General features: G+C 42.2%; 2 protein-coding genes across 8 annotated transcripts in view; one reads left to right on the top strand and one right to left on the bottom strand.

The window, feature by feature from the left end:
• HCFC2 (host cell factor C2) overlaps positions 1–10,395 on the bottom strand; it is a 48,560-nt gene extending 38,165 nt beyond the window's left edge. For all 3 annotated transcript variants that reach the window (XM_068561586.1, XM_068561587.1, XM_068561588.1), the window contains exons 1-3: positions 10,212–10,395; positions 8,640–8,788; positions 7,002–7,162 (exon numbers count right to left, since the gene is read on the bottom strand). In XM_068561586.1, the coding sequence (XP_068417687.1) occupies positions 7,002–7,162; positions 8,640–8,788; positions 10,212–10,374 (473 nt within the window). In that variant the 5' untranslated portion in view covers positions 10,375–10,395. The remainder of the gene's footprint in view (positions 1–7,001; positions 7,163–8,639; positions 8,789–10,211) is intronic.
• GLT8D2 (glycosyltransferase 8 domain containing 2) overlaps positions 9,627–24,972 on the top strand; it is a 57,527-nt gene continuing 42,181 nt past the window's right edge. Inside the window, exons 1-5 of one of the 5 annotated variants that reach the window (XM_068561594.1) lie at positions 11,174–11,258; positions 13,552–13,602; positions 14,881–14,931; positions 20,507–20,911; positions 22,328–22,526. The gene's annotated coding sequence lies outside the window, so the exon portion shown is untranslated. Of the gene's footprint in view, positions 9,702–11,160; positions 11,259–13,551; positions 13,603–14,880; positions 14,932–20,506; positions 20,912–22,327; positions 22,527–24,972 lie in introns of those variants that run through there. The other 4 variants (XM_068561592.1, XM_068561595.1, XM_068561591.1 and 1 more) reach the window with 4 other exon arrangements.

Raw genomic sequence — 24,972 nt, 5'->3', positions numbered from 1 at the left:
GGGGTGTGGAGAAGCAACAACAAGCAGAGTAGATGGAAGACATAAAATTACAAGGGCAGGAAAAAACTTCCTTAGTTTAAGACAAAGTCTCTTGGAGATAGGGAGTATGCAGGGGAAACAAAAGAACCCCAAATCCAACTATAAGCTATTAATAGCAGGATGATATTAAAACTATTTAACAACTGATATGGCATAGAGTTAAACAGATCAGAACGAATCCCAGCCAGTATGCTATACCAGTGCATACTAGTTAATTGTTAGTCCTATTTACATAAGTCTATAACAAAATAATACACACAGGTTGAAATTATATATGTAAGGAGCAAAACACAAATTCACAATCACACTGGGAGATTTTAACATGTCATTCAGAAGTTATGACCTACACCCACAGGATAAAAAAGCTTTGAATAATAATTTAAAACACTGATTTAATAAAGAACCTTTTAGTCAAACAGTCAAGAACTTACAATCTTTATGAACAACAATGGAATAACTACAAAAAATGACTGTGAAATAGACCACAAAAACAATCACTAAAAAGGAGAAATCCTATAGACCACATTTTTTTTTGACCTCAATATAATAAAACTAGATATTAGCAACAATAACAAAACTTTCCATTTTGAAATTTTTCTTTTTTTTTCTTTTTTTTGGCCACACCACTCGGCTTGTGGGAACTTAGTTCCCCAACCAGGGACTGAACCCAGGTCCATGGCAGTGAAAGCCCAAGTCTTAACCACTGGACCACCAGAGAATTCCTCCATTTGGAAAATTTTAAAAATTATGCTCAATATCCATTTTTTGGTTAAAAAGAAAGAAAAAATGAATTAGCAAACTATAGATTTAAGAAAACTTCCTTATACATATGGAATCTAAAAAATACAACAAACTAGTAAATGTAACAAAAAAGAACCAGACTCACAGATATAGAGAACAAAGTAGTGGTTAGCAGTGGAGAGAGGGAAGGGGGGAGGGGCAACATAGGGGTAGGGAATTAAGAGGTACAAACTATTAGGTATAAAATAAGCTACAAGGACATACTGCACAACACGGAGAATGTAGCCAACATTTTATAATTATAAATGGAGTATAACCTTAAAAAATTGTGATTCACTATACTGTACACCTGTTAGTTATGTAATATTATACAACTATACTTCATATATATATAACTTTTTTTTTTAAACTTCCTTAATCTGATCAAAGGCATATACTAGAGACCTACAGCAAACATCACAATTAAAGATAGAAAGGTTGGGCTTCCCTGGTGGCACAGTGGTTGAGAATCTGCCTGCCAATGCAGGGGACATGGGTTCGAGCCCTGGTCTGGGAAGATCCCACATGCCGCAGAGCAGCTGGGCCCGTGAGCCACAATTGCTGAGGTTGCGCGTCTGGAGCCTGTGCTCCGCAACAAGAGAGGCCACGATAGTGAGAGGCCCGCGCACCGCGATGAAGAGGGGCCCCTGCTTGCCACAGCTAGAGAAAGCCCTCGCACAGAAACGAAGACCCAACACAGCCATAGATAAATAAATGGATAAATAAAAATTAAAAAAAAAAAAAGATAGAAAGGTAAATATATTAATGAAACAGAAGAGAGTCTAGAACAAGAGCTCACAAACTTTTTCTGTAAAGAGCTAGATAGTAAATATTTTAAGCTTTGTAGGCCATAAATTCTGTCACAACTACTCAACTCTGCCCTTTTAATATGAAAGCAGCCAGAGACAATATGTAAATGAATGGACATGCCTGTGTTCCAATGAAACTTTACTAGCAAAAACAGGCAGCAGGCCAAATTTTGTCTACAGAGAGTAGTTTGTAACCCCTGGTCTAGAGAGTCTAGAAAAAGACCCAATTCTACGAGAACTAAGATATGACAGAGATGGGAGTTCATCACACTGTGGGGGGGGGGGGATTGGCTTATTTAATAAATGGTGGTGGGAGAACTGAAAATTCATTCAGAAGAAAAAGTAAAAAGCCTCATACTAGTCACAGAAATATATTCCAAATGCATTAATATTTTAAACACAAAAACAAAGCTGTGAATGTACTAGAAGAAAATATAGAAAAATTATTTTTATAGTTTTGGGACAGGAGATTCTTCCTAATAAGTAGGATACAAACCAGAAAGCCATTAAAAAGTATATTGTCATACTTGATAAAACAAAAAGGAAAACCCTTAAAAAAGTGGGGGGAGCAAAGAGAAGACTTGGGAAAAAATATTTGGAACATATAAAACGAATTACATAGATAACTCCTAAGAATCACTAATAAAATGAAAAACGAAAATCCATGAAAATATGATTAGAAATAATAAATGAATTCAGCAGGGTCACAGGATACAAGATCAATATACAAAGACCAAATGTATTTCTATATGCTAGCAATGAACAATCCAGAAATGAAATTAAGAAACCAAATCTATTCACAATGTCATCAAAAAGGATAAAAAGTTAGAAATAAATTTAACAAAATAAAAGCAAGATTTGTACATTGAAACCCTCAAAAGACTGCTGACTGACAATAAAGAAGATCTAAATAAATGTAGAGACATTCCATGTTCAGATTGGAAGACTCAATACTCATAAGATAGCAACTGTCCACAAATTGATCTATATAGTCAACACAATCCCTATCAAAATCCCAGAAGACCTTTTTGCAGAAATTGGCAAGTTGATCCTAAAATTTATACAGAAATGTAAAGGATTCAGAATAGCTAAAACATTCTCGAAAAAAGAGTAATAAAATTTGAGAACTTTTATCTTCCTATTTCAAAACTTACTACAAAGCTACAGTAATCCAAACAGTGTGGTACTGGCATAAGGCCAGTGGAACAGAATTGAGAGTCCATAAATAAACCCTTACATTTATGGTCAACTGATTTTCAACAAAGATGCCAAAACAATACAGTAGGAAAAGGATAGTCTTTTCAACAAAAGGTGTTGGGAAAACTGGATATCTACATGTAAAAGAATGAATTTAGACACTTACTTTACCCAGGCATGAAAATTACCTCAAAATGAATCACAGATATAAATGTAAGAGCTAAAACTACAGAACTCTTAGAAGAAAATAGAGGAACAAATCTTCATAACCTTGAGACAGGCAAAGAGTTCTTAAAAAGGATGCTAAAAGTATGATCCATAAAAGAAAAAATGGATAAATTGAATTTATCAAAATTAAAATCTTTGTGCTTCAAAAGATACCATTAAGAAAATAAAAACTACAGATTGGAAGAAAATATTTGCAAATCACATATTTGATTTTTTTAAAAACAAACCTGCATGCAGAATATATAAAGAACACTTATAATTCAATAATAAGAATACAAGCAACTAAATTTTATTTTTAGGTTTATTTTATTGAAGTATAGTTGATTTACAATGTTATGTTAATTTCTGCTGTACAGCAAAGTGATTCAGTTATACATATAAATATATACATTCTTTTTCATATTCTTTTCCATTATGGTTTATCACAGGATATGGAATATAGTTCCCTGTGCTATACAGTAGAACCTTGTTGTTTATCCATTCTCTATATAATAGTTTGCATCTGCTAATCTCAAACTTCCAATCCATCCCTCCCCCACACCCCTGCCCTTGGCAACCATAAGTCTGTTCTCTATGTCTGTGAGTCTCTTTCTGTTTCACAGATAAGTTCATTTGTGTCATATTTTAGATTCCACATATAAGTGATCTCATGTGGTATTTGTCTTTCTCTTTCTGACTTACTTCACTTAGTATGATAATCTCTAAGTCCATCCATGTTGCTGCAAATGGCATTATTTCATTCTTTTTTTTATGGCTATGTAGTATTCCATTGTATATGTGTACCACATCTTCTTTATCCATTCATCTGTCTTTGGACATTTAGGTTGTTTCCATGTCTTGGCTACTGTGAATAGTGTGGCTATGAACACAGGCATGCATGTATCTTTTTGAATTATAGCTTTTTCCAGATATATGCCCAGGAATGGGACTGCTGGACCATATGACAACTCTATTTTTAGTTTTTTGTGAAACCTCCATACTGTTTTCCATAGTGGCTACACCAATTTACATTCCCACCAACAGTGTAGGAGGGTTCCCTTTTTCCCACACCCTCTCCAGCATTTGTTATTTGTAGACTTTTTAATGATGGCCATTCTGACTGGTGTGAGGTGGTACCTGACTGCAGTTTTGATTGCAGCATTTCTCTAATAATTAGCAATGTTCAGCATCTTTTTTTGTGCCTGTTGGTCAAGTGTATCTAACAAATGAACAGAGATTTGAATAGAAATTTCATCAAAGAAGATATATGAATGGATAAAAAGCTCATGAAAAGAAGCTCAACATCGTTGGTCATTAGGGAAATGCAAATTAAAACCATAATAAGATACCACCTTATACCCACTAGGTTGGCTACAAAAAAAAAGACAGACAATAACAAGTGTTAGCAAGGATGTGGAAAATTTGGAACACTTATACATTGCTGGTGGGAAGGTAAGATGGTAGTCACTTTGGAAAACAGTTTGGTAGTACTTAAGAAGTTAAATATAAATTTCCCACATGACTCAGCAATTCTATTACTAGGTATCTAATCAAGAGTAATGAACACATGTCCATAGAAAGACCTGTATGCAAATGATCATAACAGCATTATTCATAAAAGCCAAAAACTGGAAACAATCCAAATGTCTACCAACTGATGAACAGATAAACAAAATGTGATATATCAATACAATGGAGTATTATTCAGCAATAAAAAGGAAGAAATATTTGATACATGCTACAACATGGTTGAACCTTAAGAACATTATGCTAAGTGAAAGAAGATAAATGCACAAAAGCACTTTTATATGAAATGTTCAGAAAAGGCTAATCTACGGAGACAGAAAGTAGACTGGTAGTTGCCTGGGGATTGGTATGGGAATGGGGACTGAATGCAAATGAATAAGAAGTTTCTTTTGGAGTGATGGAAATGTTCTAGAACTGGATTGTGGTGATGGTTACATAACACTGTAAATTACTAAAAATCATTGAATTGTACATATAAAAAGGATGAATTTTATGGTATATAATATATACTTCAACTTTTAAAAATAGAAAAATAAACAAGGACCTGAACAGACAATTTCAAAAAAGGAATTGTAAATATCCAATAAGCATTGTTAATCAAGCTCATTCCTAGTTTAAAAATAAATCAAGATAAACCCATGAAATGTATTTGACCAATTATGTTGGCAAAAACTAAGAAGAGTGAGATGATTCAGTATTGCTGAGGGTATAAGGCACTCTCGTACACAGTTATTAGGAGTATAAAATAGTTCCATCTCTTTGGAGGTTGATTCAGAGGTACCTAAACAAACTTAAATGTACTCTTTGACCAACACCCTCCCCCACCAATTCCATTTATAAGTATCAATCCTACAAAAATATTTATTCATGTGCAAAAACTGTAATAGCAAAATAATAGAAATATGTAAATGTCCATCTGTAGGGGAATGGTTAAATAATTTGCATAATTCAGACTACTTTTCAGCCTTTAAAAAATAGGTCAATCCATATCTACTGCCATGTAAAGATATATTGTTAAAAGTAAAAAACGAACAAACAAAAAACCCAAACAAGTAAACACCCAAAGTCATAAAGCAAGAAGAAAGATCTCACTTGTATTAAAAAAATACATGTCTGCATAGAATCAGATTAACGTTCCCAAGTCCCCTCTCCCAGAAAGCAGAACACGTATCCTTGCATCATCGACTCAGGTCTTGGCCTGACGGCTTGCTCTGACCAATGGAATGTCAACAGAAATGAATGTGCTAGCTTTAATCAAGGTTTTAAAAAGCATCACGTGTATCTAGTTATTCCCTCAAGCAGCATAAACTTGAGAAGCTTACCCTTAATGCAACAAAAGCTAATACAATGTGTTACATGAAAAAGGTCCCCAAAGATACACATCAAACTGAATTATGTGTGCTTGCCTATGTTGGGGAACAGTGATGCTATGAGAAAGAACTTTGTATACTTTCTAGTTTCTTGCATTTTACAAGTCTGTATCTAAAAAAAATTTGTTTAATGGAAATGAAAAAAAGACATGTGCTAAAAGTATCTGGATTAGTGTGGTGGGATAAATTCTTTTCCTTTTCTCCAGTTTCCAATTTTTCCATGTAGTTTTAGTATATGTTATTTTTTAAAGTCTGGAGGAAAAAAAAAAAAGCTAAGACTCTATTATCAGTCTAATGTAGGTAAAAAGACACATTATAATGGTGATGACAACTACTGATATTGCTGATGGCAACTTGAAAGTCCTTTGAAAATTATGCCAATAATCTTATTTAGCAATCACAATGACACTGAAAGGTAGGTATTTAATCACTCCCATTTCACAGTGAAGGAAAACAGGCTTAGATTACTTCCACTAAAGGACACATACACGGTAAGCAGTGAATCAGAAAACAGCCTTTTGGATTTTAAACCTCCAAATCCTGAATGCTATAATGACCATGTGATCAAAACATTATGCAAAAAGAAAAGAGGCAGTGATTAATTCTGTTTGGAAAAAGGAGGAGAGAATTGGTTCTGAAAGTACTTGCTTGTGTGAACCACTCTTAACAGCTTCCTATGAGAAAAATGGAAATGACAGCCTTCATTTTATATTCAGATTTTTGTCACTAACTCTCAGAGAAATATAATTTGAAAATATACATTTATTATTTTTCATTATCACTTATGACAACTAAAATTCATTATGGCTCAACATATACAAATATATTGCCACAAGCAGTTATATTAATATCAATTTAATAAGATGATTTCTGATCGGAAAAGGCACAGTTTTGAAAATAGATATACTCCAGGGACTAAGGAAAACACAAAATGGACACAAATTTGTTCACTGTTAGGTTTAATTGAAAATGGCTAAGCTTCATCACTTTTGATAATTAAAGATGGAAGAAATTAAATGTTCTTAATCTAAATCGTAAAATAAACATTTGATCTGAAAAAGTGTTGGCATACCTGGGAACATTATTGTTTGAATCTTCACTTTCATTTGCCAGGCCACCAAACAAATAGCATTTGTTACCATATAAAGAGAAGCTATGTCCCAGCCGAGGACAAGGAGGTAAACCAGAAGAAGGAGGATACGGTTTCACTTTTTTCCATAACCAACGACTTGCCTAAAAAAGAGCATAAATACTCTCAGACAAAATCAGGAAAGTGCTCCTATATTGTCAATAGTGTAACATCATGCCAATACATTTTAATCTGAATCCAGTAAGAACGCTTCAATAAGCTACTTTTGGGACAAATGACAAGTTAACCAGATAACTTCAGGAATTAAAATGAGTGTTCCAATAGAAATTCAGTCTAGTCTTCCATATTCACAGCTTTCCACAATGGCAAACTAAGCTTATAATAATAAATACTAGCAGTTATAAAATATTTTCCAAATGAAAAATTCAACATTATTTATAGCTCTAAGATTAAATGTAATTTATGTACTCTCACTTTTTGAAATCAGGTAATCCATGGATGGTATATATTTTAACCTTTAAATAAACATAAAGCTCATTAAAAAAAATTTTTTTTTTCTTGGCTGCCGCATGCCATGCGGCATCTTAGTTCCCCAACCAGGGATCGAACCTGTGCTCCCTGCAGTGGAAGTGCAGAGTCTTAACCACTGGACCACCAGGGAAGTCCAACATAAAGATCATTTAACAAACCAAACTCCAAAACTTATTCTCTAGCCATGGATGCTTTCTTTATCTAAAACTATTTTTGAAAAATTTTTAAATGAACTGCTTGTAAATAGGCATAATCCACCTACATCTGCCAACTACCAGATACCCTTATGATCACAGCCCTGGGAATATACAGTTCAGGGATAAAAGTCAGTTAGGGCTGTCACAGAGGGCTCTGGGTCTGGTTTATTAGAGAGTAAAATCTAGAAAGGCTATTTGAAACTGTTACCCCTTTTGTATGTACTGCCAGAAAAGGGGAAAAAAGTGATTATTAGCATGAGGGTAACAATTTCTATAACTAAGGCAGAAGTTTTCAAAAACTTATGGTCTGGAGACCAGCAGGAGCAGGTGGGAACTTAGTAGGAATGCAAATTCTCTGTAGAGAATACTGATTCAGAAACTCTGGGGGCGGGGCCCAGCAATCTGTGCTTTCACAAACCCTCCAGGTGCTTCTGCTGCAGGCTAAAGTTAAAGAAGGACTGCACTAAGATACAAAAGCTCAAACATATAACTTGTACAACTGAGGCTAAGTAACAGGTATCTTAATGTTACAAATGTGGCACTGGGTATCGGAAAAAGACTTACATTAGAAACTTTGGCTTTGGGACTTCCCTGGTGGTCCAGTGGGTAAGACTCCGTGCTCCCAATGCAGGGGACACGGGTGTGATCCCTGGTCAGGGAACTAAGATCCCACATACCGCATGCCACAAGGTGCCGGCAAAAAAAAAAAAAAAAAAAAAAAAAAAGGAAACTTTGGCTTTTTAGTGAAGTGGAAATGGTTTCTTTGAAGCTCTGAAATGTGAAGCTCACACTATTTTAAGCATGTTAATGAAACATTTTGCAATCTTTCAAAGAATTATGAGCAATATCATTAAAATTTCAGGTTGAGATAATAAATTTGAAATACACTTACTTGTAACTCATATAACTCATTGCTGTATCTTCCGTATTCAACCATTCCCCCAAATACTAATATTCTGGTACCATCACAGACAAATCCATGGGCAGCACAGCCTGGAGGGATGTCTCCTCTAACAGCTGGCAGGAACCACTGATTTGTAACTAGTTGCCGAAATAAAATTAAAACCAATTATAATAAACAGTTATCACAAACTGTGAGTATGTACTTTTATATGAATCATTTATATCAGTGGTTCTTAATTGGGAATGATTTTGCCCCCCCAGGGACAAACCAAAAAATTACAGTTGTCAGAACTGCAGGAGGAAGGTGTTACTGGCAACTAGTGGGTAGAAGGCTGGGGATACAGGGCAGCCCCTAAAACAAACAAAATTATCCGGTTCAAATGTCAATAGTGCTGCTGTTGAAAACCCTGATCTATATCACTTAATTTCTCAACAAAAACCCTACTTGGGGAGCATCATCCTCTCCATTTTACAAGTGAAAAATCTTACAACTTAGGTTCAGTTACTTTAGCGCTGATCCTTGAGCAACTGGCACAGCAAAATTCAAACCAGGTCTAACTTATTCCACAGCCAAGGTTTTTACAGTCTACCTAACTGTCGACTAACTTTTCAACTTTTTTTATGCTGGGGTGCCAGGAGGAGGAGAAGGTGAAAAAATAAAGTTTCCCCTACTCCACCATTTTATTAATTTCTAAATGGCCACTACGATTAAGTTGTTTGGTCAAGGAAAAGTTATTGATCACGACATAGACCTCAAACTCATTAATTAGCCTTACACCAAGAAAACAGCTTCCTTAGGACAGCTGGCGCATTTACAAGTGGGAAAAATGAAATTCCAACCTCCTTTCTGTTCCACGGAGGTACTCAAAGTCAGGGCCTCCGCGGCCGGGGGCATTTCTGATGTGCAGCGGCGCTCAAGCCGACAGTCCTCCCCGAGCGCCGAACGGCTGAGCTTGGGCACACAGACAGGCGCCGGTATCACCCACGAGCCACTTCCCCGCCAGTGAAGAGGGCTACCAACGGGGTAAGAATCTTGACTGCCAACTGCCAGGTACGGGGCTGTATTTGGGGTGAAAGTACCAGAAAGCCTCTCGTTTTCCCTCCTCATCTCCCCTATATTCCCTTCCTCCTAAGGAAGACAGGCAGGCAAAGACGGGAAAGGCCCGGAGGAGCTCTGGTTTGGAGGTGGGTTTTGACAGGGAGGGATCTCGGGGCCCCGGAGTGGGCGAGACTTCGGGAAGAGGCCCAGGCGGGTGGAAACAGTCTCTCTCGCCTACGTCCGCCAGCAGGGCTGGGGCGGGGGGGGGTCCGGGACCGCCTGCCCGAGGGCCGGCGCGCCCCGCTCGGGGGCCGGTTCCGCCCCCGCGAACCCCGGGGAAACGGAGCTACGGACCGGGACGCTGCGGGATTGGGGCCTCCCGGCAGAGACTCGCTCCCCGCCGCCCGCCGGAGGAGGTAGTGACCCGGCGGTGACAGCTGTCAGGGCCGCGGCCGCCGCCTCGTCTCCCCTCCCCCTCCGCGGCTCCCACAGGCGGGGCCGAAGAACCGCCGCCGCGCCTACCCGTGTTGTAGACGTGCAGCTCGTCGGCGATGCCCTCGTTGCCCCCTCCAAAGATGATCATCAGCTCCCGGATGGCCACCGCTCGGTGTCCGTGCCGGGCGCGGGGGACCGGCCCCGTAAAGGAGGAAACCCGCCTCCAGTTGAGGAGGCTGGGAGCCGCCATCTTCCCAACCCCCGCCCCTCTGTCCACAATGCACCGCGCCTGCTCCGGCGCCGCTGCTCCGGGGGGAGAGGTGGGACCCGCCTCCAGCTGTGCACGCGGGAGGGGGGGGACCTCACGGAGGAGGGTGATGGTCACGTGACCGCGGGCGTCCAGGGCAAGGATGGAGGGCTGAGGGGAGCAGAGGGGGTCCTGGTAAGGGCGCCCCGCCCCCGCCCCCGGGTGACGTGGCTGGTGTTGGCACCCTGGACAAGGGATTTTAGGGTGGAAGGAAATTTCCTACCGACCAGTCTCCCCTCCCCATCCAGAGCCTCCAGTTTTTTATTTGCGGGAGAAGATAACAGCGTTTTCCTTTACGGCCACTTTGAGCATCTAGGATGTGCGGGCGAGTCAGACCCTTTAAAACAGGGGTCCCCAACCCCCAGGCCGCAGACCGCAACCTGTCCGGGCCTGTTAGGAAAGGGGCCACACAGCAGGGGGTGAGCGAAGCTTCCTCTTCGCCTGAACTATTCCCGCCCCCCATTCCGTGGAAAAATTGGCTTCCACGAAGCCCGTCCCTGGTGCCAAAAAGGTTGGGGACAGATGCTTTAAACAATGACAACACAGCAAGAGAAAAGCTCTCGTAGAGGTTTTGAAGTGCCGGGAGCGCGGGTAGAGGAGAGGGAAGTCCATCTCCGCCGAGGGCGTGACTGCGCGCTTAGCGCCGGGGCGTAGTGGATGCCCGCGAAGGCGGGGGGAGGGAGGGAGTCTGGACCACGGTGGAGAGGCCGCGAGCGCTGCGTGCCACCCGCGGCTAGGAACACCGGAGGAAAGGTCGGAGCTAAGCCTGCAAAGGCAAATTAGGCAGATCAGATTTGGAGGGTGACATGCCAAGAAGTTTAGGAACGGTGAGCCGCGAAAGTTGTTTTGTTTTGTTTAAGCAGGTGGGAGGTTATAGATTTATCTTTTATTACTATCTAACATTTGAGGGTGTTTCATTGACAAGCACTGTCCTCCTTGCCTTATGTGAATTAACTTGTGATTCTCCTAACAATCCAGTGAAGTGGGTACTGTTATTTCCCTTTCGTGGATGGGGAAATGAGGCACAGAAAAGTAAAGTAATTTTCTCATGGGCACACAGCAGAAAAGAATTAGGGCCAGTATTGAAACGCAGAACTTCTGATTCCAGAGCCCCAACCCCTAACCACTATACCATACTTACTGTGAATGCAGTCATAAGTAACCCTGTTAAGTCCGGGCTGCTTTGTGATCTGGTCCTACACAGAATCACACTCAAAGAGATACAAGTCCAGCGGCAGAGGTGGGGGGGGCGGGAAATGAAAGCAATTTAAATCCCTACCTCACACTCTCAAGAAGGTATCAAAGAGGGAATACACATAATGTAGGCCAAATTTCCTAAAATTTCATTTCCCTCATCTTACTATTTTCAATTTCTCTCGTATGCCTAGCTCATCTCTCCTCCGCCAGTTCCCTCAAACCTAACCATGCCTCTCCCACCTTCTCATTCATCTAAACTTCCTTTTGAGAGGCAATTCTCTCCCTTTTAAAAAGGAATTCTTAGTATTCTTTCCAGCTCCTGCTTCTCAAGTTCTTCCTGTCACTGATTAATTCCCCAATTTCATAATATGGTCAAAGAGAATTTGGAATCGGAATAGGAAGGTGGCTGGAAACAAAGAAAGAAAGCTATGAATATTTATGTACTGATATTTTTCTTGGTCACATCCATAACATGGGCTCTTAAATGTTTCAGTTACAAAGTTTTTATGTATCTGAAACGATACTGGAAAAGTTGGGGTAGAGCCATGAGTTTTTCATAAAACTTTAAATACTTCATTTAAAGAATTTTTTCTTATTCTGAGAGTTTAATGGTAAAATGTCCTAACTTTTGTGACTGATGCTGTAAGTGGATGGTAGTTTTTGTTTTGTTTTGTTTTAATGTCCTTATGGCAAAAGACTAAGGGTAAAATTAAAAGTTGCAAACCCAATGTTGATATTCAAATTAAAAAAAGTCGGAACTGGTGTATGATATTTGAAAGTCTGAAAATCTCTGAACTAAGGGAGAGATGAAGGCAAAAGGTTAAGGCAGAGGAGATTCCAAGTGATAACTGGTTGCTTAGATAAGGAACTTCAGGACAGCGGTGGAGGTCTGTATTAGTTTCCTAAGACTGCTGTAACAAAGTACCACAAACCAGGTGGGTTAAAGCAACAGAAATTCGTTGTCTCACAGTTCTAGAGTCTAGAGGACATATCCCTCTGAAAGCTGTAGGGAAGAACACTTCCTTGCCTCTTTCTGGCTTCTGGTCGGTGGCCGTCAATCCTAGGCCTTCCTTGGCTTGTAGCAGCATCACTCCAACCCCTGCCTCCATCATCACATGGTGGTGTCCCTGTGTGTCTGTGTTTCTTCTCTTCTTATAAGTTCACCAGTCATATCAGATTAGGGCCCACCTAATGGCCTCACCTTAACTTGTTTACGTCTGCAAAGGCCTTACGTTCAGATAAGTTCACAATCACAGGTTGGAACTTAAGCATATCTTTTTTGGGGGGACACAGTTCAATACGTGACAGGATGCTTAATCCAATGGGAAAGATATTTTACCAGAGCACCTTTGACTCAACGCTGCTTAAGTGAGGAGTCTAGAATAGGTCCCCAATTCTCAAGAAAGCGACCTTCAGTCTTTGAAACTTGAAGAATGGAAGTTACCGCCTAGGAGGTGAGTGTAGAAAGGGAAGAGAAGAGCGAGGCAGAATAGCGCCCTGAAGAAACCAACTTTTAAGAGGTAAAGACAGCAGGAGGCTCTCATGAACGAAATGGGGAACGAATAGCCAGAGAAGTCAAAAGGGAACTGGGTGAGGGCGATGTCAAAGAAGCCGCAGGCTAAGGGGCTTTCACAGAGCGGAAGTGGTTATCAAAGCCAAGAGCCCTAGAGAGGTCAGATAAGAAAAAGATGAAGAAGCGACGTCTGCAAACTAAGAGGTTATTAATGGCCTAGATTAAAATACTCAGTGGAGTGGGAGGAGGGAAGCCACAGAAGATCGAAGAATGAATAACAAGGGAGGACGCACAGATAACATGTATAGTCTACTTTTTACAGAGACTTGCCCCCAAAAGGAAAGAAAAAACAGTGGCTGGAGGGGAGAAATGGCTGTGTACAGAGCAAACTCTTCTTATTCTTTTCCAAGGACGAGACTTGAACATGATTGTGGGCTCAGAAGAAGGATCCAGTTGAAAAGGTAAGACTGAAGGAGCAATAGAGATGTCTTAGTCTGTTTAGGCTGCTGTAACACAGTACTAGAGGCTGGGTGATTTATAAACACCCAAAATTTACTTCTCGCAGTTCTGGAGACTGAAAGTCCAAGATCAGGGTGCCAGCATGGTCAGATTCTGCTGAAGACACTCTTGCAGGTTTCAGACTGTTGACTTCTCACTGTATCCTTACCTGGTGAAAGGGATGAAGGAGCTCTCTGGGGTCTCTTATAAGGGCGTTAATCCCATTCATGAGGGCTCCACTCTTATGACCTAAGCACCAAAATACCAAAGACCCTACCTCCTAACACCATCACCTTGGGGGTGAGGATTTCAACATATGAATTTGGAGGGGGACACAAACATTTAAATCATAGCAAAAGAATATGTCATTTGGAAATGCTTTTTGTTACAAGTAGCAGAATATCCGACACAGTGTGGCTAAATGATAAGGCACTTAATTATCTTGCACAAGAGATCTGGGGTAGGTAGGTCTAGGGTTAATTCAGCAGTTCAATGGTGTTACGGTTCCGGGTAGCAGCTCTGAATTTCTCTTGACTTTTCCTTTATGGTCAAAAGAAGGTCGTTGTACCTTTGGACATTGTGTCCCCATACAACCATGCCCAAAGGCATGAAGCAGGAGGACAGCCAGGATGGGGAAATAGAGCTTTCGTTTTACAGGGAGGAAAAGCATCTTGCCCAGAAGCCACCCAGCATACTTGCTCTTACGTTTCACTGGCCAGAACTGGGGCATTTGCTATATTAAGATTACGTTAGCTACAGGGACAGAAATAGGCTTTAAAAGTTTATGTTTCTCCCATGTAAATGAACTTTGGAAATGGCAATCCAAAGCCTGCATGGCGGCTCTATTTCACCACATCTTCAGGAATTTGTAGACTTTGTGGATTAGAATTCCTCCTTCCAACTCATGATCCAAGATGGCTGCTCCAGCTCTAGCTATTGCATCTACACTCCAGCCAGCAGGAAACAGTAGGGGAAAGGAATGTTCCCGTCTCCAGAACACATTCTGGAATTGTACATGTTATTTCTGCTTACATCCCATATGCCAGTATTTAGTCACAAGGCCACAGCTAGTTGAAGGAAGTTTGTGAAATGTAGTTTTTATTTAGAATGGCCAAGTGCTCAGGTAATAGTCAAGGTTCTATCACAGAGAAAGAAGAGAAGAGCAGACTGTGGGGGTCGGTCTTCTTGCAGGAGGGTGGCTATAGGAGTCTAAGAAAGTGTTTTTGTTTGTTTGTTTTTAGCCCTAATAATGAGAAGCAGGCAAGGGAGAAGAAAGTTGGAAATGAGAATTGGTGAGTTAACCAAGTAGGCCTGTCTCAGGGCAGGTTGAAACTTGATTGAGCAAGATCCTAGAGGATCAAGAAAAGATGGATTCAGAAGTACATGTAGATTTACACATGTACTAGGGATGAATATATGTCTATCTCATAGATTATGTAATTGTTTATATTCTATAAAAATATATTAGAAAACAGAAAGCTCTATTGGACAGCGCTGCTCTAGCCTTTTGAAGTTACGTTAGAGAAGATGCCTTCATCTGTCACCACTTTCTCTCCTTCACTCCCGCTCCCCCATATCAAACACCATCATTTACCTGGAATCTCAGCGTAGTGGACAGAGGTTAAGATCACGGGATTTAGAATTCAATAGGCATAGCTGTTTACTAGCTATGTGGTCTTGGTCAAATTACTTATTTTCTTTGAGCTTCAGATGCTTTGTCTATAAAATGGGGATTGTAATAGCATCTATTTCTTAAGGTTATTTTGAAGATCAACTGAGATAATATATGCAAAGTACAGGCTGTCCTTGCTTTGCATGAGAGTGCAGTTCTGTGAAAATGGCCATGGAAGCTGAAACCCTGCAAAACGATCTTAATTACTAATGGGAAAAATTACAATTGTTTTGTTCATGATCTTTAAATATTTTTGTTAAAATATTTAAAGTTCTCTTACTGTTGGTTTTAAATGTCTAAAGAAATGAAAAAGATAGTAGACTTAATATTTATTTGTTCTACTGTAATTTAAAACATTGGACATATTGAAGATGAAAATTAAATATTTAGGGTTTGTTGTTGTTTTGGTTTTGGTATAAAACTTACCAAGAGCAGCTGAGCAGTGCTTGCCTTCTTGCCATATAACTTACTGTAAGGAGCGAGCATCTTTTCTGTGCCTTGGAAAATGGTCATACTCCTTTCTAAGTTTGGATCAGCTTCCCATATTTTATCCTTTGCACTTTTAACATCATAAAATACCTTTGAGAGTTCCTCTAACGTGAATTTTTTGCCCATGTCATTTCCTCTGGAACATCTCCATCCCTCTCGTCACAACCACTTTCCTTATTTATGTTCGTAAAATCACCCTGACTAGATTTTTCTGGCTGCATAGCTAGAGTTGAATAGCGACAGTATCATCCCACGGCCAACTAATTTCTTCTCTACCTTCATTTACCTTTGATTTGAATGTCACTCCCACTATTATCATTTTTTGTTTCTTTGCTAACTTTTCTCTTTGTTGGCCAATTCTATTATCCATTTTTGTAGATGTCACATGGGTTTATCACTGGGAATTAATGAAGCAACACAACTACACGCTTTGCTGTCTGTACATAAGCCGAATAACAGCTATCCAGTGACCAATCACTGACAGACTGTCAAAGAAGTGACATGATTGGTCATTCATCATTGATGTGGCTCTGTTATCAGCGTAGTAATTTTGTGGACTGAAAAGCTAGCAGCAAAGTTAGTAATTATCCAGTTACTCAGTTGATATACTGTGGTAACAGATTTGAACTGTGTTGTAGGGGGACTGATGTTATTAAACTACACTGTGGTGACTGAAATTTGTGCTGATGCCACGCAGAGCAAGGACAGTGCTGTGCTTATGAAATGCCTAGCACGTGGTTAGCATTTAGTAAGTAATAGATTGTTTAACTTCTATCATTTTCATTATATTACTACTGTTTCTGCTCCTCCTGAGCTACGGGCCACTGAGGAGTCAGTCCGAGAGGGAGGGGCTGGTGCTGGGAGGTGGCAGACAGTGCAGTGTTTTCAGCCAAGAGTGTAAAATGGCCGTGTCCACGGGATACCTTAATCTCAGTTGAGGACTCAGGCCAAGGGCTTATTGGCAGCAGTCTGAGAAGGGGTTTTGAGGAGTGCCAGCAGGTAGGCAGAGCTCAACAGCAGAGAGCCTAGGCAGGCGCTGTTCCTGAGATGAAGGAAGCAGATGGTGTCTGAGAGATCTGCTCCCAGATCACAGGGCTCCAGCCATGGCTAGAGCTGCGGCCAAGGCCTGGAGAGGGCAGCTGGCCAGAACAAGGCAGGACCCCAGGCCAGGTAGAGCCTACACCAATTACCAGAGGAAGGAGCTGGCACATAAGCCAGGGAGGAAAAGCAGTCTTCTCACGTGGGAGAAAGGGACCCTGTGTGCAAAGAGTCAGGTGCAGGAGCGATTGCTGCAGCTCAGGGGGTAGCAGGCAAGAGCCAGAGCAGCTAAGCTCTGGACAAGGAGATGACCCGTCACTGAGCCCCACCAGCCAAAGAGAGGGAATTGAGGCCCCCATAGTTGTACTTCCTGCCCCATGTGGATGATCCTGGAGCCCAGCCCTGGGAGACCGAGGCAATAAATAGAGGCTTGTCAGCCTGACCCAATGCAGTGATTCACTGCTGCTGCACAATGCTGCTTCCTTTCCTTCCAGTCGCATTTATCAGCCTTAATAGAGTTTATCTTACCTACTTATCTACAAAGTAATACACTCAGCCAAGGCAGGCCCATTGGGTAAGCAATGATGAACATTTGGCTTTCAACTGATAAGAAATAAACGTGGAATAATAATGACTCAGATATACGTTGTGTTGACCAATGACAGCACAAATCGAAAAGGCATGTAGATCACATAGGACTGTGTTCAGGCAGATAACTGAAACCTGACCGAAGTGACTTAACCGCATCCAGGTTTATTTTCCTCACACGGTTAGATGCTCCGTAAGTAGTCAGCTCAGGCTGCTGTGGTGACTCCCGGTGCCATCGGGACTGAGGCGGCTCCTGCGTTCTTGCTCCGCCCTCCTCACTTAACATGTGCAGGGCTGCTGAGTCACCCAACGCCAGGGCACGGATAGTTTCCATTTGCTTATGAAGATCTATTCTCCACTCTAACTTGTTCAGTGCCGTGAGGCTGACCTAAATGTATTACATCACCTGACGTCTCCAGGTCTCTGACTTCCAGTTGGGTTTGGCCAATGGGAGGCGCCACCCACAGGAGATTGTAAGGTTGGGGTAATGTACCTCCTAGTCCCTTTCGTGGGGGTGAACAGAGGTTGCTCCTCTTGGGCAGCCCTTCCCTGCAGCTGCTTTCTCCCACTCCTGGTTACCACTCCCTTCTCTTGCCTGCAGGACTTCGGATGGTAATGGCTCCCTGCATTGCCAACCCCAGGCATCAATTCTTAACCATGTTTCCCTAACACTGACTACACCTTTTCAAATAGTGCCTGTTTTCAGAGTCTTCACCATTAGCTCATTGGGGTGGGCCATCTGTGTCCTGCCGGGACCCTGACTGACTTGCCACGGCGGTCTCGGCGGTCTCTGCACGCAGCCCGTGGGACCATATGCAGCAGCACGGGGTGGGCCTTTCATCCACAGGGCTGCGAGATGGCGACTGCACCTCCAGGCACCAAGGTTGGGTTTCAGACAGGAGGAAAGGGCAAAAGGCACCAAACAGCTCTTTGCCAGGAAAACAATAGCTTTCTAGGAAGTCATAGACAGCCAACTTCTGCTCACATGCCGCTCTAGCTTCAGGACCTCTGAGGAGGTGAGTATTTTTAACTGAACAGTTGCCACCTCAAATGACAGAGTGTTTCTATTTGAAGGGAAGAAGCAGAGAGGTTATTAAGTAGTACCAGGCTACCAGTGTTTGAAACAGCATATAACTCATTTGGACTTTTTGGAAAAAGTTACCGGTTGCTTACTGTTACAATTTCTTTCTCTTGTTTATACCTTGGGGTGTCTTCATGCAACAACAATAATAATAACTTCCATGTACTGAGCCCTTACTGAGTGCATTACATGCATGATGTCTTTTAACCCTCACAAAAAGCTTCCTCACCTTACAGGTGAGGAAACTGAAGGTGAGATTTTCAGGAATGTGTAAGTATAACATCTGAGCTAACACCTAGGTCTGTCTGTCTATCTCCAGAGCCCAAGCTGGTAGCCACTACACTTAGGGTGCCCCTTATATCCTAGATCTCTTTCTATTCTCATTTCTTCCCCAGGGGAGAATCTGTGCATCCAATGTGGAAATATAGGTCATAGACAGTAAGCCTCTTGCAGCTCAGCACATGGCCCAGCAGAAATAAAGGAGGGGCTTCTGTGGTGGTGCAGTGGTTAAGAATCCGCCTGCCAATGCAGGGGACACGGGTTTGAGCCCTGGTCTGGGAAGATCCCACATGCCTCGGAGCAACTAAGCCCACAAGGCACAACCGCTGAGCCCGCATGCTGCAACTACTGAAGCCCGCGAACCTAGACCCCATGCTCTGAAACAAGAGAAGCCACCGAAATGAGAAGCCCACACCGCAATGAAAGTAGCCCCTGCTCGCCACAACTGGAGAAAGCCCACTCGCAGCAACGAAGACCCAACGCAGCCAAAAAAAAAAAAAAAAAAAAAGACTAGTGCCACTGAGGAACTGAATTTTATTTATTTTTAAACAAACATAATTTCTTTTTTTGTTATTTTATTTTATTTTTATTTTATTTATTTTTTATTTTTGGTTGCACCAGGTCTCAGTTGTGGCAGGCAGGCTCCTTAGTTGTGGTTCACTGGCTCCTTTAGTTGTGGCACGTGTGCTCCTTAGTTGCGGCTGGTGGGCTCCTTAGTTGTAGCATGCGAACTCTTAGTTGTGGCATGCATGTGGGATCTAGTTCCCTGACCAGGGATCGAACCCACGTCCTCTGCATTGGAAGGCAGATTCTTAACCACTGTGCCACCAGGGAAGTCCCGAGGAACCGAATTTTTAATTTTACTTAGTTTTAATCAATTTAAATTGAAAAACTGATTCACGATTCAGTTATTGGAAAATTCTGAAGTATGTTTGGAGCAACCTGAATATGTGAATCTATTTTTTAAACTGTAAATTTTATCAAATCTAAATACATACCAATTGTTTCTGATGAAATTTAGTTTGGGAATTGAGATGTGTTGCAGGTGTAAAATACACACCAGATTTCAAAGGCTTCATACAAAAGAAAAAGTCTTGTTAATAAGTTTTATACCAATTACATGTTGAAATAATATTTTTGTATATATTACGTTAAGTAAAATTTATCATTAAAATTAATTTTACCTCTTTGTTCTGTTCTTAAAGTGACTACTAGAAAATTTTCAATGACAATGTGGCTTGCATTATATTTCTATTGGGCAATACCACTTTAGAAGGTGCCAGTGAGCAGAGGCAGACTCATTTCTTTATAGGAATGAGGGAGAGAGGCCATTGCTAAATAAATTCCATGGTCCCAGGCAAAGTGCTGGCACCATTTCCTGGATTTCTGAGAATCAATGGCAGGAACACAGAACAGCACAGAGCTGGGTGGGGTTGATTCACTGCCTGATTCCTTTCCATGTTCAGTCACAAAACACACCATCTTGAAATTTCTGTCACTATCGTTGCCTTGGTCGAAGGGAGACCACAGTTTTTATCTGGGCTTTGATTTGGGGACAACAGCATTTTAATGACTAGGGCATTTTAGGAGAAGCTAGTGGCTGGGAAAGATATTCTTAAAATCAGTATGAACTTAATTTTTTCACTTCTGCCCTCTCAAAGTTTACCTTAGACCCAGTGTGTGATGGAAATTCACCCTCCAAGCGTCTGCTTTTTTCCAGTTTGGAATGTTTTCCTCCAGAGCAGCCTTGTTTTTGAAATGATTTGCGGGCTGCCGGAGGAGGCTGGGAGAGGAAGTCTGACCCGCCAAGCCCATCTGGAAGTGGTTTCAGGGGCCGCATCACTCGGCCAGCACAACGCCTAGATTGCCAGCTGCCTGGAACAGGGGTGGAAGAAACCCGAGCTGCTCCAGAGTCTGCGCAAGCAGGGGAGGTGCAGTGGGGGAGGAAGACTGTCTTGGAAACGGAATATTGGCCTTGAGGCTCTCCAGCCCTTTGAGATTTCCAATGGGATTGTAGGAGCAGCTGAAGCAGTGTGAAGGGCAGCACCCCAGGGCCAGCCACGATTTGAATGCTCTGCCCTGCAGCTCTTCTGGACGGAGGAGCCCTGCCCTCACCGCTCACCAGGTAAACAGAAATTTACAGCAGGGTGACAGCCTTTCTATTTCACCCTGGCCTGCTGGCAGCTGTCCTTTATTTTGCTGTAGATGCAAGAAAGTAAATCAGAGGGGGACTGTCCCACGCAAACCACCTTCAGGCACTCCAGCTGATGTTTGTAGCATGCTAGCGGAATCTTCTTCTTCTTCTTTATTTTTTTTTTTTTTTGCCATCGCTGCAAATCCAAAATATTCAATGTGCAAGTTTTTCACATCCTGGACTGCTTTTCCAGACCTGGGTTTATCTCCGTCCCCCTACCCCCAAATAGTGTGATTTACTTACTATTTTCATCATATTTTAAGTGTGGAAATCATCTGTTAGCTAGGACTGGATAAATGCTAGCATTTAATGCTGGTATGTTTCTGAGCCACAAAAGATTTAATTGAGCTGTGATTCATGTTTTCAAAATCTGTCCTAGGAAGCTATTCTGAGGGCCCCAATCCCCCCAAAAGAACTGGCAGTTGTATGAAATCTAAATGAGGCTTACTGTAAATATGGTAGTCATAACGGTCGGGTTGAAAATGCTTTTTAACTTTCAAAAAAATGTCTTCTTTTGTTCACTTTATGAGCAAGCATAATACATTGGCTAAGCCTGATATATAACTTATGACATAAGTTAAGAAGGGATAGTTAAAACAAGAGTAAGAAGATAGGAAGAAAATATGATATCCAAACATCTGAATGTGCTGTGGAAAAAAGTCAGTCCTCTAGCTGTTTGGTCCGTGCAGCCAAATATCCAAAGTGACATTGGTTTGTTTTGTCTTTTCCTCTGAATGTTTTGGTGTTGCATTTGTATACGGTATCCTTTTGCGTGCTGCATAATGGAATTCCAGGCTTCCATCTAACTCAGAAGTAGAGCAGTGCAGGGCAGTGGTGGGAACATGGGCTCTGGGATCCGACTCACAGAGGTGAGTCTATGCGCTGCCACTTATAAGCTTTATAAGCTTTGACTCTGGGTGACTCCATCTCCTCATCTGTAAAATGGGAATTAAGCGACATCATGTGTCTAAAGGACATAATGCAGGATCTGCAGAGTAGTGAGGCTTCAGGGGAGGTCAGCTTCTCTGGTGGTGCTGATGATGACAGTGGTGATGGTGAAAGTGACCACGCATCCTGCACTGGGCCGCAGCCCTGCTTTTGACACATTGTTCCCTCCCAAAGTCCAGTCGTCCAGGTGCTCCTCACATCCGTCCAAGTGGTCTCTCCAGGGTTCTGCTTCCTTCCTCCTTCTCTTCAAGCACCTCTCCTTTTTTTCCACTCTGGCTCTCTTTAGTTCTCCTGCTTCTTCCCTTGCTGAGAGAAAGACACGCTCAGCAAGCCACAGCCCTCACCATTTTCATTCCTAGTTCCCAGGGGGCATGATTCTAAGGATTTCTTTTATTTCAGCATCTGCCGAAGAATGTTCCAAAGAAGATAGTCCCGTGGGGAAAATACGTTCTGTGAGCCATATCCCCCTCTCAGCACTCTCAAGGCATGATGGCATTTTAAAGGTCCTGAGAAGTCCCGCAGAGCAGGGGCCTCCAACCCTCGGGGCGCAGACTGGTACCGCTCCGCGGCTGTTAGGAACCGGGCCGCACAGCAGGAGGTGAGCAGCGGCAGAGCTCGAGCAAAGCTTCATCTGCCGCTCCCCATCGCTCTCATTACCGCCTGAACCGTCCCCCCCGCAGCCTCTCCCCACCATCTGTGGAAAAATTGTCTTCCACGAAACCGGTCTCTGGTGCCAAAAAGGTTGGGGACCACTGCTGCAGAAGAGAAATCTGCTTAAGTTTGTTTTTTAACACTGTGATTCCCAGTTGACACAGAGCCATTTTATCACATCACATAGATTAACATAGGCACTCTGCAATATCCTATTCTTTTTTTTTTTTAATAAATTTATTTATTTATTTATTTACTTATTTTTGGCTGTGTTGGGTCTTCGTTTCTGTGCGAGGGCTTTCTCTAGTTGTGGCAAGTGGGGGCCACTCTTCATCGCGGTGCGCGGGCCTCTCACTATCGCGGCCTCTCTTGTTGCGGAGCACAGGCTCCAGACGCGCAGGCTCAGTAGTTGTGGCTCACGGGCCCAGTTGCTCCGCGGCATGTGGGATCTTCCCAGACGAGGGCTCGAACCCGTGTCCCCTGCATTGGCCGGCAGATTCTCAACCACTGCGCCACCAGGGGAGCCCTCCTATTCTTTTTTTAAATTTATTTATTTTTTATTTTTTGGCCGTGCCATGTGGCATGTGGGATCTTAGTTCCCCGACCAGGGATCAAACCCGCACCCCCTGCAGTAGAAGCGGTGTCTTAACCACTGGACCGCCAGGGAAGTCCCTGCCATATCCTATCCTGACCACACGTGTTTTCACCCTGGTTCCTCTCATGGACATCCTACTTCATACCTTTCCTGGCAAACACCCAAGGGGACATCTTGTTCTCCCTTCCCTGGTTAAGGACAGATGATTGATCACGCATGCCATATTGATATGTAGAAAGTCTGGCCTAAGGTGGGCAGCAGGGATCAGCAAACGTTCCCTGCAAAGGGCCAGATAGGTGGCTTTGCAGGCCAGATGGTCTCCATCATGACGACTCAGTTATGCGGAAGCAGTGTGGAAATGGCCGTGGAAAAAACATCAAACAGCAACATCAAAGAATAAGCCTGGCTATGTTCCCACAAAGCTTCATTTTTAAAAAGTGGTGATGGGCAGGATCTGGCTGTAGTTTGTCGGCACCTGGTCTAAAGCCATGTTGTGAAAGAATGCCTCAATTCATCACAGGAGAAAGCAGGATGGGTCGTCCGCAAACTGAAGACATCCCCACCCTGCTTATTTTGGTGGATCAGGAGTAAGCCTTTCATGCTCCAGCAAAAAGTAAAAAGGCCAGAGGTGTTTTGTTGGAGGCCAAATTCCTAAGTCCTGGTTTTGTCCTTCTTTCTCTTTTCTTCAAGTGAATGCATGCTCCTGTCCTGTTCATCACTCTGTAGTCTGCCTGGTTTAAGTTGAAGTGCTCTATTAAATGTATTTTATGCACATGTGAACTTCAGGGTCAAGTCTTAGAGAATACCGTGAAATCACAGAGCTTCTTGGCAGGTCTCTTAACCTCCCTGAACTTCAGTTTCCTCATCAGTAAACTGAGAAAAATAACCTTATAGGGTTGTTGTGGGAATCAAATTAATTAATATACATATAAAGGTCTTAGAACAATGCCTGGCTAGTAGAAATTACTATGTAAGTGTCTCCTGTTATCATTGTAATAAATTATTTAATTTAACCTGCAAAACAATCCCATTTTACAGACTGGGTTTTGTAAATTGCCCAAGATTACACAGTAAGAAATGAGGCAGAACCAGGATTCAAAGTCAGCTCTGTCTAATGACAAAACCCATGATATTTCCACTCAGGTACATGCCCTGCCAGATTTAAGTCATTCAAAAATACATTTTAGGAGCCCCTCTTTTATATTCCTTTTTGATTCCCAGGTCCTTTCCTATTACCTCCTTACCTGAACCCATGGCAGACACGATTAATCAATCACAGTGCCCTTCCTTCCTTCCTTCCTTCTTTCCTTCTTTCTTTCACTGAGTCTTGTGATGGCTTTAGACTCCTCAATTTGTCAATCCTGAAAGGTCCTACCAACTGATTAGAGTTGGCATGTAAAATAAAACTTAATGGAATACTTTTCTGGAGTCTCTCCCACTTTTGCCTTTTCTTCCAAGGCAGAGCTAATCCCCTTAGCCACTGCCAGGTCTTCAGACATTCTTTCCAGGTTTGACCACAGGCCCAGACTCTTTGACATTTGGTAAAACAACTCCCCATGCAAGATCATCTGGGACCTGTTTTTAAACCTCACAGACATTTCTCTGGTCCAGGTCAATTCCCTAAGCTCTCCTTTTTCTTCCTAGTCACAGGCCCTAGGACCTTTCCTCTTTGAAGCTCCAACCATCCAGGGCCTTACCTAGGGATTTCCTCTTTCCAACACTGTGAGATGACTCCCCAGCTGCATCTTTCTTGCTGTCCTGAAGACAGGCCTATGGGCTCTTAATGCTGAAGGCACGA

Source organism: Eschrichtius robustus, chromosome 13 (genome assembly GCF_028021215.1).
Source record: "Eschrichtius robustus isolate mEscRob2 chromosome 13, mEscRob2.pri, whole genome shotgun sequence".
In the NCBI taxonomy this organism is placed as follows: Eukaryota; Metazoa; Chordata; class Mammalia; order Artiodactyla; family Eschrichtiidae; genus Eschrichtius; species Eschrichtius robustus.
Note: the sequence above shows the minus strand (reverse complement) of the source record. Positions and strands in the feature narration are given on the sequence as shown.